The sequence below is a fragment of the Augochlora pura genome, chromosome 10, assembly GCF_028453695.1.
Source record: "Augochlora pura isolate Apur16 chromosome 10, APUR_v2.2.1, whole genome shotgun sequence".
Lineage (NCBI taxonomy): Eukaryota > Metazoa > Arthropoda > Insecta > Hymenoptera > Halictidae > Augochlora > Augochlora pura.
The window spans coordinates 10,992,897-11,008,818 of record NC_135781.1 but is presented as its reverse complement, the minus strand read 5'-3'; the positions used below and the strand labels follow the sequence as shown (position 1 = coordinate 11,008,818).

At 40.9% G+C, this 15,922-nt stretch overlaps 2 protein-coding genes across 18 annotated transcripts in view; both read right to left on the bottom strand.

The window, feature by feature from the left end:
• Positions 1-1,596: 1,596 nt before the first annotated feature.
• Positions 1,597-5,779, bottom strand: LOC144476585 (uncharacterized). Its single transcript, XM_078193699.1, has 6 exons — positions 5,741-5,779; positions 5,673-5,675; positions 3,991-4,156; positions 2,920-3,267; positions 1,834-1,971; positions 1,597-1,709 (listed from the first exon to the last, which is right to left on the bottom strand). Exons 1-6 carry the CDS (start codon positions 5,777-5,779, stop codon positions 1,597-1,599), a joined length of 807 nt encoding a protein of 268 aa, XP_078049825.1.
• Positions 5,780-7,769: 1,990 nt separating this feature from the next.
• Wupa (troponin wings up A) overlaps positions 7,770-15,922 on the bottom strand; it is a 38,054-nt gene continuing 29,901 nt past the window's right edge. For 12 of the 17 annotated variants that reach the window (XM_078192236.1, XM_078192242.1, XM_078192239.1 and 9 more), the window contains 3 exons: positions 15,007-15,050; positions 13,605-13,746; positions 7,770-8,553 (listed from right to left, as the gene is read on the bottom strand). In XM_078192236.1, the coding sequence (XP_078048362.1) occupies positions 8,488-8,553; positions 13,605-13,746; positions 15,007-15,050 (252 nt within the window). In that variant the 3' untranslated portion in view covers positions 7,770-8,487. Of the gene's footprint in view, positions 8,554-12,148; positions 12,701-13,604; positions 13,747-15,006; positions 15,051-15,922 lie in introns of those variants that run through there. The other 5 variants (XM_078192249.1, XM_078192252.1, XM_078192250.1 and 2 more) reach the window with 1 other exon arrangement.

Here is a 15,922-nt window from a genome sequence, read left to right as displayed (position 1 = left end):
GGCAGAGAACGCGTCGTAGATTATTTACATGTAGAAATCGTGACGATAAATTTCGAGTTCGTTCGGTAAATCCACTGCGTGAGCACATTAAGTTTGATCGGCGGGGTCGTTCGACGCAGCATGGTTACAGCTCGTGCAATTATAGCTAAGAACCGTGCAGGAAGCCGATCGGACGACCCCGCGAACGATTCTTCGATCAAATACGATCCGTAGGAACCAGGTGAAACATCCGAACAATGGAACGTGCGTGTTCCATTCTCTATTTTTCTTTTTTGTGTTATTCGCTCGAGGCGCGAACGGTGACGCGCGCGTGGAAGAACAATGATTATGATGACGATGACGATGGCGGTGACGGCGGCGATGACGGTGTGACGATGAGGAGGAGACGGATGACGACGATGACGAACGACGCGCGAACCGTCCCGACGTGCGAATTAGGAGCACCGGCACAAATCGCGAGCTTGCTGTCGCGTTTCTCGATGCTTATCCGTGTGTACGTGATTTAGGCGAATTCTGACGTCAACGAGTGGAAATTACGTGGCGAGGTTGCCCTTCGTTCTGGTCCAACTTCGACGAAGTTACGATACGGGCGCTGCAAAGAAAATAGGAAAAGAATTCCTTTAATCCCAGAGAAAATTCTGTTGGACGTTTTTTCAACTCGGTGTTAGCATCCTCAGCGAGACCCGAACCAATTGTATCTGTTGGATTAATTCGGCTCTTTTTAGTCCTTTTAGTCCGCCGCCCTACGTTCCTTGTGCTTTTGTCACAAGGACGCACTTGGTAGTACTTGTTAAAACTAGCGTTAGATCATCTCTTAAGTCGTTTCGCTTCTTCACGCATTTTGTGTTACAGGTATTTCTATTTCAACCCTTGCACATCGAAATATTGTCTGGTAGCTTGAAGTATTTCGATTAGAAATAGACGGCTGAAACATGAACCGTCTATTGGATAGACTTATGTGTACGTCGAATAACTTTTTGAAAGATCGATAGTTATCTACACTTTTGCTACTGTTAAAGAACGAAAATTATGGCAGTTTTTTAGATTGAGTAAAGAGCAAGTAAATTTTATCTTAACTCTTTTATACATATATTCAAAGTAAATGTTATCGTGTGTAACAATTAATCAATTTACCATATTATGTGCGTATTGATTCATACTTAAGTTTAGCGTAGAGAAGTGCCACGACTTGGGAGATGACCGAATTAATCTGAGACTATGACAGAAACAGGTATTTTGTTCCTAATGGTAACCTCGTGACGTTATGATAACGTCATAATGAAACGAATGAACGTTGACTCCTTCAGCATGTCATCAACGCAACGGTGCATCGTGCGATCGATGATAACTCGATTAGTCGACTATTCTCTGTAGCTCTATGTTTTTAGTCCTCTACTACATTGTTTACCCTTAATATAACATACCAAACGTAATGAATTTCGATCGCGGTAACAGCACCTGGCGACGTTTCGACCCGACCACCATCGTCACTCTCACTAGTAAACCTAAGTTTGCTAAAGATTCAAAGTTAAACAAACAGATAGAATTATTAGAAAAAGAATCGACGTTTTTGAAGTGGAATGGACGATCGAACAATTATGCGGAATGCACGATCCAATGATGAAGTGGAATGCACGATCCAATGATGAAATGGAACCCATGATCCAATGCTGAAATGGAATGCTCGATCTGCGCGAAGAATGGGTTGCCTGTAAATTATTTGATGAAGCGCAGGAAAAATAGAGCAATCGATTAAAATGGTGGCGAGATCGAAGGCGATGAATCCTGCAACGCTGCGATAAATAATTATACTGGAGAGAGAATAATAGTTACCTGGTTCGGCTGGCGCTGGTGCAGCCTCTGCAGGGGCTGCTTCGGCTGGTGGTGCAGCAGGTGCTCCTTCTGCAGGGGGTGCTGCACCCTCGGCTGGTGGTGCAGCCGCTCCCTCCGCTGGTGGTGCTGCAGGTGCGCCTTTAGAAGCACAGTTATTTCCTTAGTAAAGCCTCGTGAAGATATCACAGGCATGGAGGATGGGGTGAAATGACGAATGGGATGTTAAAACGAGTTGCACTCAAAGGACCACTTTATAAAGAACTTATGGAATATAGAATATTAATTCTTACGTGGGATCCTCTAAAATGGCTTCCATAGATAAAAATTCATTTCACGCTAATCTATTACATATTCTCAATTTTATAGGATCCTTAAAACGTAAGAATATTGAATAGATAACCAATGTCATAAAATATCTAATTTCACTTAATTTTTTATATCGTTCGCGTGCTAGTCAAATGGTTAAAATAGAAATATTAATTTAGTTCAATTTGCATGGTTCATTGTTGTTTATGACGTGTTAAAGCTTGGATGTAGTTGTCAAAATCGGTACTCAAAGTTCAGAGTAAAAGATCATGCTACCTTCCCAAACCATCATTGTATAATTTAATTGCAAGTGCAAGGATCACGGATAATTCTTGTTACCTTGGGAAATTACAGCATGCGTAAGAGAGAATATTGCATATGTATGTACGTGAAGACTTTATGTAACTTAATCATAAATGATTATTGCAGTGCATATTTTTTAAGAACTTAATCTTGTGATTCAAACAAGAGTTCCACATTCAACAGTTATTTAGACGTAAACAAATGCGATAACATAAAAATGATTTTTGAAGTGAATTGGATCTAAGTGATCCAGGATGACATGTGCGGCACCTGAGGATTACAAGCACGGAAAGGTGTCGATAATGCTGACCAGGGCAATCTTGCGCATAACACGGTGCATCCAACAACAAAAATCTTGATGCATCAAACCAAATGGCAGGAAAAACGACAGCAAGATCACTTGAGAAGGAATATCCTCCGAATAACTTGGTAGAAAATCTGTGCATTAAAACAGGTTGGGATGAAAACCAAGATCACCTTCTGCAGGTGGTGCAGCAGGCGGTGCACCCTCCGCTGGTGCAGGTGCGGGTGCCGCACCTTCTGCTGGCGGTGCACCCTCCGCTGGTGCAGCGGCGGGTGCTGCTCCTTCAGCAGGAGGTGCACCTTCGGCCGGAGGTGCTCCTTCAGCTGGTGGCGCACCTTCAGCTGGAGGTGCACCTTCGGCTGGTGGTGCTCCCTCTGCTGGAGGTGCACCCTCGGCAGGAGGTGCGGCGGGCGCGCCTTCCGCTGCCGGAGGCGCTGATCCATCCGCGGGCGCAGCTGCAGGTGCTTCACCTTCCGCTGGCGGTGCTGCGCCTTCTGCAGGTGCCGCCGCTGGCGCACCCTCTGGACAAGCACATGCACCTTACACTTCTAAATCTACGTCCAGCGATTATCTCTTCCGTGTCCTCTTGTTGGCGAGCATCGACTCGGTTTTATCGCGAATCGTGACGAAAGACGATGGAATAACAGCGAGATTGCAAGAGAAATTGCAACGACAAGAATTCAGTTAGAACTTAGAGACCTCCCCTTACAACTTCCTGATTGCAAATTGCAATGCGAATTCACCGAGGTTGGAATTTATTGAGCAAAAGAAGAACGATGTTCGATATTGATTTGAATGAGGTTACTTCCGCTTGGATTAATCGTGCATAATATTGACAACTATTTCATTAACTCTGTTGCATTTTTTGGACCCTACCTGATGCCATTCTACTAGTTTGAAGATTGAAGATTATTGTGGCTCAGATGGTGTTACACACTATGCAAATTCTCGTTTCCACTAATTATTTTATACAAGTCTGAAGATGAAAAATACTTGGTTTTGTATGTTATGATCAATACAAAAACTTAATGCTATTATAATCATACACGTGTCACAAATGTGAGCAGTCTAGTGATCGTGATAAGCAATTAATGCAACAGAGTTTAAATGTATTTCGCGATTTTTCTCGTCGTTGCAATTTCCCTCCTACAGTAATATATTATTGTTATAGTAATGTAGAACGGAATACAATATGAAAGTTGATGATAACATTCGATGGACAGTTTTAAGGCTGTCATACTGACCAGCCGGTGGCGCACCTTCCGCAGGAGGTTCTGGCGATGGTGTCGGTGAAGGTGCTGGTGGAGCCAATTCCGCGGGTGCTGGTGCTGGTGCTGGTGCAGGTTCAGGTGCAGGGGGTTCTGGGGGTGGTGCGGCCACTTCTGGTGGCGGTTCCGGCACGGGTTCCTGCTGCAAAATAATATGATAATAAATTATCATATAAATCAATTGATATGCCCTGTCTATACATAGATACGACGCAACGTTTCTCTCAATAGCCACCCTGCTCAGTGGCACGCGTTTACACTGTCCTTAAAAATTGGGAGTCACTCTTCATTGTAAATAATACAATGAAGGATCACCATATAAAGATTAATTGATTATCTTGCTAAAATAAAATTGAAGAAGCCATTCATTCGAAAATCTTAGATTTTTTAGGTTTTCATTCTTGTAATCGTAACAATAATAAATTTTTGCTTCGAAAAATTCACACCAATTCGATTCATTAGTATTCAATAAAAATGAATAAGTGGCACGTTATTTGTTAAAATAAAAAATATGCAAATTAGAGTTACGAAATTATGACTATTATGCCAGCGTTGAAATAATTCTCTAGTTCATGAAAACCACCCTTATTCTCTAAATCGAAATGTCATTACGAGACGATGTTTAGGAATGGTACGATTATCCCTTAAATAGCTTCGATATTTTCAAAGAGAAAAGTTTCAGAAGAGAGGGAACAAATACATTAAGACCAGAACGCCATTCCGAATTAGTTAACGACAAGTGTAAACGCAACCACGATTTTTCTACGCCGCGAAAAGCCCTCGTATCGTTTACGTTTCGACATGTTTGGCTGGCTAGAAACAGCAATGAAAAATGCAACGACGCCTCCATTTTCTGCCACGGTCGTAACACCCCGCCCGCTCTTCCGCCCCGCGCTGTGTTTTAATTCAACGAAACACAGGGCGACGTGATTGCCAGAAAATTTCGTTCGCAGCTGCGTAGCGTGTCGGCGGCACGCGCGTTGAATCACGTGATTTACGCTCTCGCGAATGCGCCGATGTTAAGCCCGCGTTTTCGGATACATCATTTGTTCGGTTGAATAATAACGTTTCGTACAAGAGACAAAGCTTTGGTCGAGGAAGATCGAACACGATCGACAGCATAAATCTCGATCAGAAATATGGCAGGAAAAGTTAAATGACCGACATCCGGGATCGCGTACAACAAACCTACTCTCACGTCATTAATGCTCACATATAATTTATTAAAATGAAAACTGTTTTTCAGTGCTTTGCGTTCTCTGCTTCTGAGAAATCTAGATTTTGGGAGGAGGGGTGGAAGGTTTTAGTATTTCAGAATCTTTTATGCTTGAATTAGATTATTGAAAAAAATTATGTATACTTCTGAATATAATCACATCGATCTATATAATGTTTTAAATGTTTGAGCTTATTTACAGAATTTTCTTTTATTAAACTGTAGAAACCATGGAAATGATTCTGCACACTCTCTTGAATGCAACAATGTAGATTTTCATAACTTTAATTAATCATGTTTGACTTTGTTGAAATAATGTTTGAAATGGAGTACAGCGGTTTCAAAATGTGTTAACACGTCTTTAAAGCAGTATAACTTTCTTTAAACTGTATTCACTTGGAATAATTTTAAATAAGTTATACCATTTTAGAACCGCCAATACCTTCTGCATCAACAATTTCGTGAGTTTAAAGTATGAGGCATACAGGAATATTTCTAATATAAAGTTACCAATTGAAATAATTTTCTAAGCAAGCATAGTTTTGCCATTTTTCAGACAGTAGTTTGTTTGTACTTTTAATGTTGCAAATTTCAAATGAGAGGATTTATACAACCGTCTTAGATTTCTCAAAAATCAAAAATAAGCAAAGATTCGCCTACTGCTCAGTGGAATGGATAGAAAACAATAGATATTTACGAGACAGCATTGTCGATACAACGATCGCAGAGGTAAACAATAGTCTGCCGCGACAGCCCGGCTGTGTAATTTTCCGCGAATACACCTGTTCGGTGGAACGTCAAACAGTAACCGATACGAGGACCATGAAAAAGCTCACTGATAAAGGCGGCACGCCATAGCGAATCGTTATTAAGCAAAACTTAATCAACAGAGCACCTACCGTGCTTGTTGTTTGTTCGTATGAACAAAATCGCCACGATCAATGCGTCGTGAATTACGATAAATTCGAGCTCGTCAAACGTCACACCTTTATTTGCTTATATTGGAAAGTTTCGGAATGTAGATCTATTCTGTCAAGTTTGTAAACTGTTTCAAACAATTTTTGAAATGTTATCTAATTATTAAAATAATATCAACGAAAACTGTTCTAAACGCAGTACAAAGAAGTTAGAGCTATAGTTTAAAAAAAAGGTAAAATACTTTCGATTTCTGTACGAACTGTCATCAATTCTAATTAATTTTAGTAAACTCGACAACTATCTTCAACTGTTTCAAAGGCAGTTAAAAGTGAATTAGTATAAAAATATAATTTTATTCATTTAATTCTTATCTTGGCTTGTCGATCTTTCTAGGACGTGATGTAAAGTTTCTCGACGGATTGTACACGATCATGCTTTCTGGCATTTAATACGGCTCATTGAGCGTTCGACGGGCTCTCATCTCTCGAAGTACCCGAAGAGCGGCTCGCGGATGAAAGTTCCGCGTCTCGCCCTGCTTGATAATCACGTTGTAATTGAACCGTTCATGGAATTAACAGCGCATTAAGACTCCGCGCTGCGCTGTTTACGGCGGCACGGACACGACAGGGCTGTTATTATCGACTCGCAGGGCACCTCGAAGACGACGGCGCTCGTAAAACCCGGACCGAGTCGATCCGTCGATGATAACGTCGCGTATAATTCCGCAGACAGATCGGTGGACCCGTCATCGATCGTTCCCAGTGAAAGGTAAACGATGCTCGGGGCTTGGTAACCTTTCCCGACACGGGTCTCCCCGAGAATTATACGGTTTTACGATGTTTGCCGTCGTCTTCACCGCTCCATTCCCACCAACTTCGAATCCCCTTGTCAGTTTTAATTGTTCCTGTTTACACAGATCTTTATAGAGCTTGAAATAGAGTAATGACGTCATCAAACTGACATTAAGTACGAAACGATAAATCTTGTAAAATAGAAGTTGTAGTTTAATGCGTGGAGTAAGATAAATAATATTAAAACTGTCTGCATTAATACAAGATTACAGCAGCTACGTGCCCATTCATTGTTCTTATTAATAATTCTAATGCGTTGAAGGGTGTTGCGTGTATTACTTTACGTAAAATCCGCAGTTGACTTACTATGTTCGAAAATTGAAGAGCTAATTTGTGTCTGTTTCGTAAAGGTTCGCAACATTTTCGGCGAGGAAAACGCCAAAACTGAACTAATTGCAAGCGATTAACTGTCAGATGTTCGACCGTTTCATAAGTTCATAATTGGTGACATTTAGGATCCTTCGAAGTTGACTGAAATAGGCGTGCCAAATCAGTTCCAATTAAGTCGTTTCAGTGGCTTGTAATAAAGTGGTCATGTAGAACATGATGCAGCGAATGCTGCACACAACGTTAACACGCTACCCACCGGTGTCTGTTTCAGAATTCTACGTATTTTGTAATTCACAGTTAAGGTAATTATTTGAAACAAAATCGTTTAGATCCTGCTTTCACCAGTTAGCTGATGTGTCAACGCTGCGTACAAAAAGTTCACGGTAACTCAAAAGTATCTGGGTATCGGGAGGGGTTCACGTACTACATAAACAAATCTATTAATGTGTAAATGAATGTATTAATTATGGAACAATTGATATCATTAACAAACATTGTATTCGATGAAAACATAAGCCCCGTTCCAGATCCGGGTGTCTCGCGTGCACCAGCCTGAAGAGAACAGCACAACGGAAGAAGAACAAGATAGAGGATTCGGTTTAATCGGACACATGGGCACGGTGTTAAACAATATTCTTTTACAATAGGTCTTATGTAACAGTGGTAAAATCGTACATTCAGGCTCGACCAACAGAGGAAGAGAATTAAAAATTAGTTTGGCGGGCGGATATCATCCTCTTCCTTCTTATCTTCTCCGATTCTGCGACGACGGTATGTACATAGACTGTGTCCTCAACACGCGTGACTGCGTTGGCCAACAGCGAGACTCTTTAATGACTCACTTTAATTATGAAGACGAATGCGCATTCCCAGACAAAGAATGGGAAACATACAGGCAGTGTCTTCGTGGACAAAACAAAGATAACGTGTTTTCAGCGTGCAATTCAGGAGCGGTGGAACGTTCGATTAATTGGCGATTTTTTTCTTTTTTTAAAAATAAAACGGACGAACGGAAACAGATAACAGACAAAGTAGTAACGAGGAAGTTTCTTTTGGTTTCTTTTTTTTTGTGGAGTTTGTTGGCGTCGAGATGTTATCGGGTAGACGGATGGACGATCCACGAGACGAACACACGTCGAGACCGAGTCGCCGAGTCTCTCATGCCTCCACCTCTTCTTCCTTTACCTTCTTTTCCTCGCCCTTCTTCGACCAGTCGGGTTTCTTCTGCAAAATTTAGAGAACACGCATGAGAAAACTGCAATTATTTTTATGGCGAGCAACGCGGCTCAAATTCGCACACGCTGAATTAGATAGGTCAGGGGAACACCTTCGCAAAGCGGACTAACGCACAGTGGATTTCGTCGCGAGGGCTGCTAGCAGCGGCTCCCTTTCCTCGTCGTGGAACCCTTCCTCGCTTAATACAAACCCTTCCCTTCTCATTGCTGCTCGTAATCTCTTACATGCGAAGTTATAATACAATTTACTTCGAAGAAAATTGATTTCGACAGTTTCCACGTTGTCCTAAACAAAAGTTTCTGCATCTCAATTTATTTAAAGATAGCAATAAGCTTGAAAACGTTGAAATTTTGATCTAGGAAATTATACTGACCAAGCTTTGTTAAATAAAAATTTTGACAGGACTACATCGAATAATAAGCAAATTGTATACTCGTGCGGTAAATAATTTTACGCAACTAAAATCATAAGTTCCACGGAGTGCGTTAGGAGAGCCGCTGCGCATGGGGAACGCGCTAAAAATCGGACGGACGTCCACCATTAAAAATCAGTTGTCGTCGCTAAAAATCTCGTGACATCGTGTCGTGAAAGAATCACTCCTACACCTTTGAAAAATATCCAATACATCTAAATTCTCTCGTCGATCGGTTCATCTTTCCTTCCGATAGCCGAACGTTACTTCTCTTTTAATCGTCATCCAGAAAGCCGTGCAAATGGTTAGTGGAAAAATATTGACGAGAGAAGGATCGGAGATCTGTCCGAACAAAAAGAAGCACATCGCGAGAAAGCTGGAAAAAACTGTATAGTCGCGTGAAACACGATAGAAAAAAGTCAAAGCCGTAGAAAAATGTCGGAATAAGACGGTCGCGGATCGCGTCGTTAGAGGATGCAAGCGTTTTCTATCTATCCTATCCGGCTCGTTGCATACTTCCTTCACACCATCTCTGTCATCTATATGTTTTGCTAGCAACACGCACACTCTCCCCTACTGAAGCATGCCGATCTACAATTTGATCGTTTAAAGCTTTACCTTATCTTTTGACGCGTTCTGCGAACATAATGCAAGAGCAACATCATTAGTCAACAGATCAGACGTGGACAATTATTAGAGCGTACGTACTAATTCATTAACTTAACGATTAAGAATCGCGCGCCGCTCGTGATCCAAGCTCGATCCGTAAACCTGCATGAGTCACGATCGACCGCGCCGCGATGTAACCGCGCATGGATCATTCGCATTCTGCCGCCCGCAACGCGATCGTTCACTGTCCGCTCGTTAATCATTATCTCGCGCGAAATTTTTTAATCTCCATCTGCTCCTCGTTTACTCTTAATTTGTCCCACCCCCCCTTGTCAAATTGACGTTATGCTGAACAGCCAATGCGATGGAGATATTCGTAATTCACCAGTCACGTTGTTTACAATTAATCAAAGATATGAAACGTATCGTAGATTGAAGTGCATCAATTCATTAGTAGGACCGGTATTGGATCAAATTCTTTATTCAATATTCTACTTTTAACTGTGATTATTATAACTTTAAGTGAGTTTACCGTTTGAACATTTATAATAACGATAAATTACAAACTTGGTTGTGGCTAAATTTTGCGAAATATTTAGAAAGCGTTTCTACATTGCCCATGGTTGGAGGATTAAGCAATTAGTAGATAAAGAACAATATAAACCAATTTTGTGGATGATTGGAACTGCTAACAGTAAATTGACTCAAAAATCGTTTCCTAATTTTCTAGCAACTTTCGTTAAAAGTTAAAATAATGATAAAAGTACAATATACAGGAAGAAGTTAATCCAGCATTCATCCATCCTCTATAACAAATAAAACTAAAATTGATTATCAAATCACGTTTTATTTTATTATCTCGAAAATACTAAAAACTCTCGTCGCGATGTTCGAGGCAAATGAAATTTTCATAACCGCGTTTTTGCGTCGCTCTTAGAGAACGCGAGGTATCCGGACAGTGATAACAAGCGTTGGTTGTCAGCGGCACATGTCTCGACAGGTTCATAGGAATGATCAATGCGCGATTGCGGGGGCCGCAAGAAAACTCCGGACGGGACAACAATCCTACACATGTACAGCCTGGAAGCATGGCAGCCGAACGAATGGCGGCAAAAGGCAAGCTGCGAGTGAGCTTATCGCGCGCGTGTCTCGGCAAAAAGGGCGTCTGTTCTTCAAAAGTGTACGCGCGTCTCGTTTTATTGTGTCCGCGGAGGCTTTTCATCTTTTTTAATTGCGCGAGCGAGAATCGTTTTCTTTCTTTTCTTTTTTGCGCCGCGAAGATAGAGAGAGCAAGTCTGCCGCGATGAACGACAGTACGGAGACAGCAAGAAGAGTGAACGAGATGAGTGCAGACACGAATCGAAGAGAAAATTAGAAACAGTGGCAGAAAGAGATAGACAGAAACAGAAAGAAAAGAAAAGGGAAGAGAGAAAGTAAAGATAGAGAGAGAAAAAGAGTAGAGAGAGAGAGAGAGAGAGAAAGAGAGAGAAAGAGTAGAGAAGGTAGAGAGTATGAAAAATGAAAGGCACTTGTGAGTAAAGCGCTTCTGCTATTACGTACGAGATGAGAAAGAAAGTCTGTGAGTTTTAAATATAACTTTGTAAGCCATGCTCACCTTGTCATCAGTTCACTTTATATTACTATTATCTTTTTTTTTTCGTTTAATCGGTAATCTCTTTTTAAACTTTTCCCGTTCTCTATGTCAGCTCGAGCATTGCGTGTCTATCGACGTTAACAGCGAATGCGACGAGAAGGTGGGGGATGAGTAACGATACCATCCCCCGGGCAGATGTGGCCACGAAAAAAATCGTTACAAAAAGACTAGAGCCATGGAAAAAATTAGTGCAGCGGCACGAAACGATCCTCAATAACACACGATCGATTAAGTAATCGTCAGAGATTTGTTCTTGCGACCTAGGAGTCACGACGTAAAACATTCTCTTCCCCTGAATTACTTGTAGAATATTTCATTGAATCTAGTCTATTTAAAAATAAAAAAAATTGATTCATACTGTATTTAAAAATTTAAAGTTATGCACAATTTTTTTTCACTTGAGCTTTCAATTATTTTCTACAAATTCAACAATAAATTTTCTACAATAAATAATTTTGTTGTAGTAATTTCTGTACTAAAAATGCTACTATTACCATTGCACATTTTTAGATACCAAATTATAACAGAAGCAACGAAATTTCTTGCATAATTAAGCAAATTGATGCGAATGATCGAATAATTTCTTTAAACTGTTTAAAAATTTCGGAAGTATTTCACGGGGACAGAAGAATAATTCTGTTCTCCTAGAAAGCAGTGATTGCTCTTAGAGAATTTTTAGCAAAGTAACAGCAAAAGTTGGTGACTGGAGCACACAACTTTTCGTATACTAAATCGTGAAAGATGAGAGTCGCCATGCGATCACTTGTCGGCTGGATTGAGGATAGTTCCTCCGTGTGAAAAAATCCAGAGAAAAACGAGAAAAAAGCCACGTGTACGAGACGAAGGAGGAAAATGGCTAGGGGATGAGATACGAGATGTGTGTGCTCGAGAAAAAACATCTGCCTCCATTTACATGCACTTTCTCCGATCGTTTATTGACACAGATCTTCGCCTTCGATCCTAGAGGAAACTGTGAACCTCCGTTGGCTTACAACCTAGCAACGATCGTCCGTACAAATTATAGTAAAACCGAGAACGTTTTTTTCTTCGCAGAAGCCTCCGACAGGAGTCAAACGATAAACAAATAAAATTGAATAACGTGAGATGATTACGAAACCAATAGCAAAAAGAAAAACAGAAGAAACCGAAAGAAAGAAAATGGCGATCACGTATCGAGTTTTCGTGGTGATTACGCGAAGCAACAACATCGACAGCTCTCACGACGAACGGTGTGTTGTTCGTTATGTTACATTACGTTCGTGTGCCCGTTTTCTGTATCCGACGTGTGTTCAGCATGAATTCTCTTTATCGTTTCATGTATATTATTTTTTTTTGGTGTTTTCTCGCATTTTTCGTCCGATCTTTTTTTCTGTAGCTTTATTTTGTGTGTTTTCTTTTGTAATCGTTTAATCGTAAATCTACTTCTTCGTCTGCCACTCTGCCTTCTCGGACTTCTTGGGCTGTGGAGAACAACACAATTGCCTAGTCAACTATCGCTATCTACTGGGGGCTGGGGGTAGGGGGTTGTACGTATACCAAAAAAGAGCTTCAAAAATTACGGTCCCAAGTGTCTACTGGTATGTACAAAGGGGGGGAGAGAGGGGACAAAAACCTGCCGTTCGGGTTTTGGTACACGGAAACAAAACCAGAGCCACAAAAAAATGGTCTTTCTCAATGGCTGGAAAAAAACACTTTCAGTACAGGCCCGCCCGTCGCACGGCGGGAAAATTCAAAATTCATCGACTATGAATCAAGTCAATTCTATCAAAATACAAGAGGTTTATTCACCATCAGAAAGACGATATATTCTTAACCCTACATTAATGACCTGGAGTCAGTCATGACCTTGAGAAAGTTTTCTCAATTCTTATGTTGGTTCCCGAGAACCTGTTTACTATAATCTCTTTAAATTTATCACGTTCTTTCAAAAATATTATTAAATGACCATTCCGTTCACGCCATTTCATCATTTTACAGCTTTAAGATAATTTATGCAGAGAATATTAAATATTGAAACTTTAAAGTCGCATACACGTTTGCTTGCCAACGTAAGGGTTAGCTAGTTTTAATATCCTGCATTTTACAGCATTCAAATTTTTGCTAAAAATATTCCAGTATATTTTCACGGTTCTATTTGAAAACTCTCAATGTGACGCTTTATAGTCCGAAGAAACAGGACACTATTGCAAGGTTAAGACAACTAAAACAGAACCCCTTCGTTTCTGCGGAGACTGTCAAAAAGATGAAATTTCGTCTCAAAAATGTAAAAACCGTGCCAGCCATCGACGGGTGGGGGCAAATGATCGATCTACTTGAAAAATCGTAGAGCTTCCGATCGGTCTTATCGAAAACGATCGTCCTTACCTCCTTGTCCTCCTCTTCGAGGGTGAACTCCTTCTTCTTCACCTGTTTCAGCTGGTTACGGAAGTTGAACTCGGCTGCCTTCTTCTGCAGCTTGGCGAACTTGTTCTCGTACTTGGAGACTTTCTTCAGCGTCGGCTTCATGCTGCAAAAACCATCGAATTATTGCGCTACCGACGAACAACTATCCAAATTCTACCGGACATCGAACCTTGGACTGCAAGGTAATAGCCTGTACAACTTTAAACATTTGTAATTTTACATACATAAAAAAAAAATCTTACGAAAACTTATCCATGCGAGAATCAGTTAATTATAATTCACTGATTGATTTTTGTTTAATCGTTTAAACCATTAGCGAAGAAATTACAATCTATTTGATTTAGTTGCATTTTTTACTGTTAAAAATGTGAATTTTATGTGAACTTCCACAATCTAAATTCGAGCCGTTCAACAACTTGGCGCCACTATGGGCTGCGATTTTCAGTCCAGGGCAGACGCAGTCTGGCGGACTCTAGACTCCACTCTCGAGGGATAACGAGACGTTATTTGACTGAAGACGGTGACAGAGATTAGAATTAAGTGAAATAGAATGAGCATCGCACGATCGGTATATAAAGGTAATGCGTGGATGGGAGAGAGAAGGGATGCAAACACTTTGCTCTTCTCTTCCTCACATCCCCATTCCGCTAAGCACTTGCCCGTAGTTTTGCCCTTGGCCGTCGGCTTGTTGAACAGCTCTGATTTAAAGGGTAAAGTCTGAACTTTTCCTTTTCTAATTTTTTGAAAGTAAATCGTGCCGCAATGAAACATATGAAACTAATTTATTAACTAACTAGTTATTGCAGTCTCTTTGAAAACTATGCGAGTCACTGTAATTATACCGTTTCTGTTTAATTCACTTTACTTTGTTACTATTTACTTATTGTATATAAATACTTGTTAGTATTTACTTACTAACTTTTGTTTAAATACAACACATTCATAAAATACATAATTTAATTTAATTAAATTGTCATTTCTTCGCGACGACTATACTCGTCAAAGACAGCTATCTAGTTAATTAATTCCTACTAGTTTATTTTTAGTTTTGACAGTGCATAGAAGTGTGAATTAAGACTTTGCTCGCACACTGAACAAATCATGTTGCACCCAGGATTTTATATTTCACATTAGCCCATTGATTTTCACAAAATCGACTTGGCACAAATTTTCTAACCCAAGAATTTGCTAATACCCCGCAGTCCTAAATCATCAAATAATATGCAATTCAAAGTCCAATCGCTTTCAAACAATCCTCTTAAGTGCAACCACGTTTGAGCTCTACCGCCTCGATTTGAAAATCGATTGTAACCCTCCGAATAGAACCGATTCAAGGACGAGAAGACAATAAAGGTTTACTTACAATTTACCTCGGAGGTCGTTCACCTGGCTGTTCAACTCCGAGATCTGCAGCGATCGAAATATCCATTAGTGTTAAGTCTCGATTAGTCTCTATAGGCGATTTTAATCATGCTTGAACTTTCCAGCGGATTTTCATCGCGGAAAGCAACGGGCGAGAGGGGGGATGATAAGGTTCAGGGTGGATGGATGGGGCGGTGTAGACGGCCGAAGCTCCGTCCATTGGAAACTCTTGACAGTTATCTACGGCGAATGCTTTTAAATTGGATTAATCCGATCGGCGTTCCGGGTCTACCGGCGACTTAATCGAGGTTCCAACGGTCGAAAGTTTCGCCGGCGATCTCTCAAAACGAGAGATCGTGCTCGGCAGGAAGGTTATGCTCGCCGCCGAGGCTTTATCTCGGTAACACGAAAATCACACGTGAAAAAAAAGCGACGCTTTTCTTTTAATCACGATCGAAAAACCCCACGCGCACGCACACGGCAAGATGCAGCACAGCAAAGAGACGGGACGAGAGAAAAAGGGAAGAAAGAGAGAGAGAGAGAGAGAAAGAAAAAAATAAAAGAAACGAAACACGATAGAGGAGAACCCAAGAACGGAAACTGGGTGTTAACGAGGAAACGCGTGTCGCACACTGAGAAAACGCAGGCATACAATACACGCGGTTGAAAACGAACGAGCAGCAATCGATTAGCGGACGAAAAAGAGATAGACAGACAGATAGAGAGATAGAGAGATACAGAGAGTGTGTATGAGACAGATATAGAGCACGATGCACGAGCAAAAATTAGCATGCTACCTGCGTGCGGAAAGCAGGCGGGAGATAGGTGGAATGGGGGTTGCACACGGATATCGCAGCGAATACAGAGATGTTCGGTTAGCGAGCCACTCGACAGGTCGAGATTGACAGTAAATTGGC

Excerpts from the sequence above, each read along its gene's own strand:
- LOC144476585 (XM_078193699.1), bottom strand. The coding sequence starts at position 5,779 with ATGGCAAAACTATGCTTGCTTAGAAAATTATTTCAATTG. Across the intron at positions 3,268-3,990 it reads GGAAGGTGCGCCACCGGCTG|AGGGTGCGCCAGCGGCGGCA; the intron begins GTCAGTATGACA and ends GTGCTTGTCCAG. Across the intron at positions 1,972-2,919 it reads TGCTGCACCACCTGCAGAAG|GCGCACCTGCAGCACCACCA; the intron begins GTGATCTTGGTT and ends GTGCTTCTAAAG.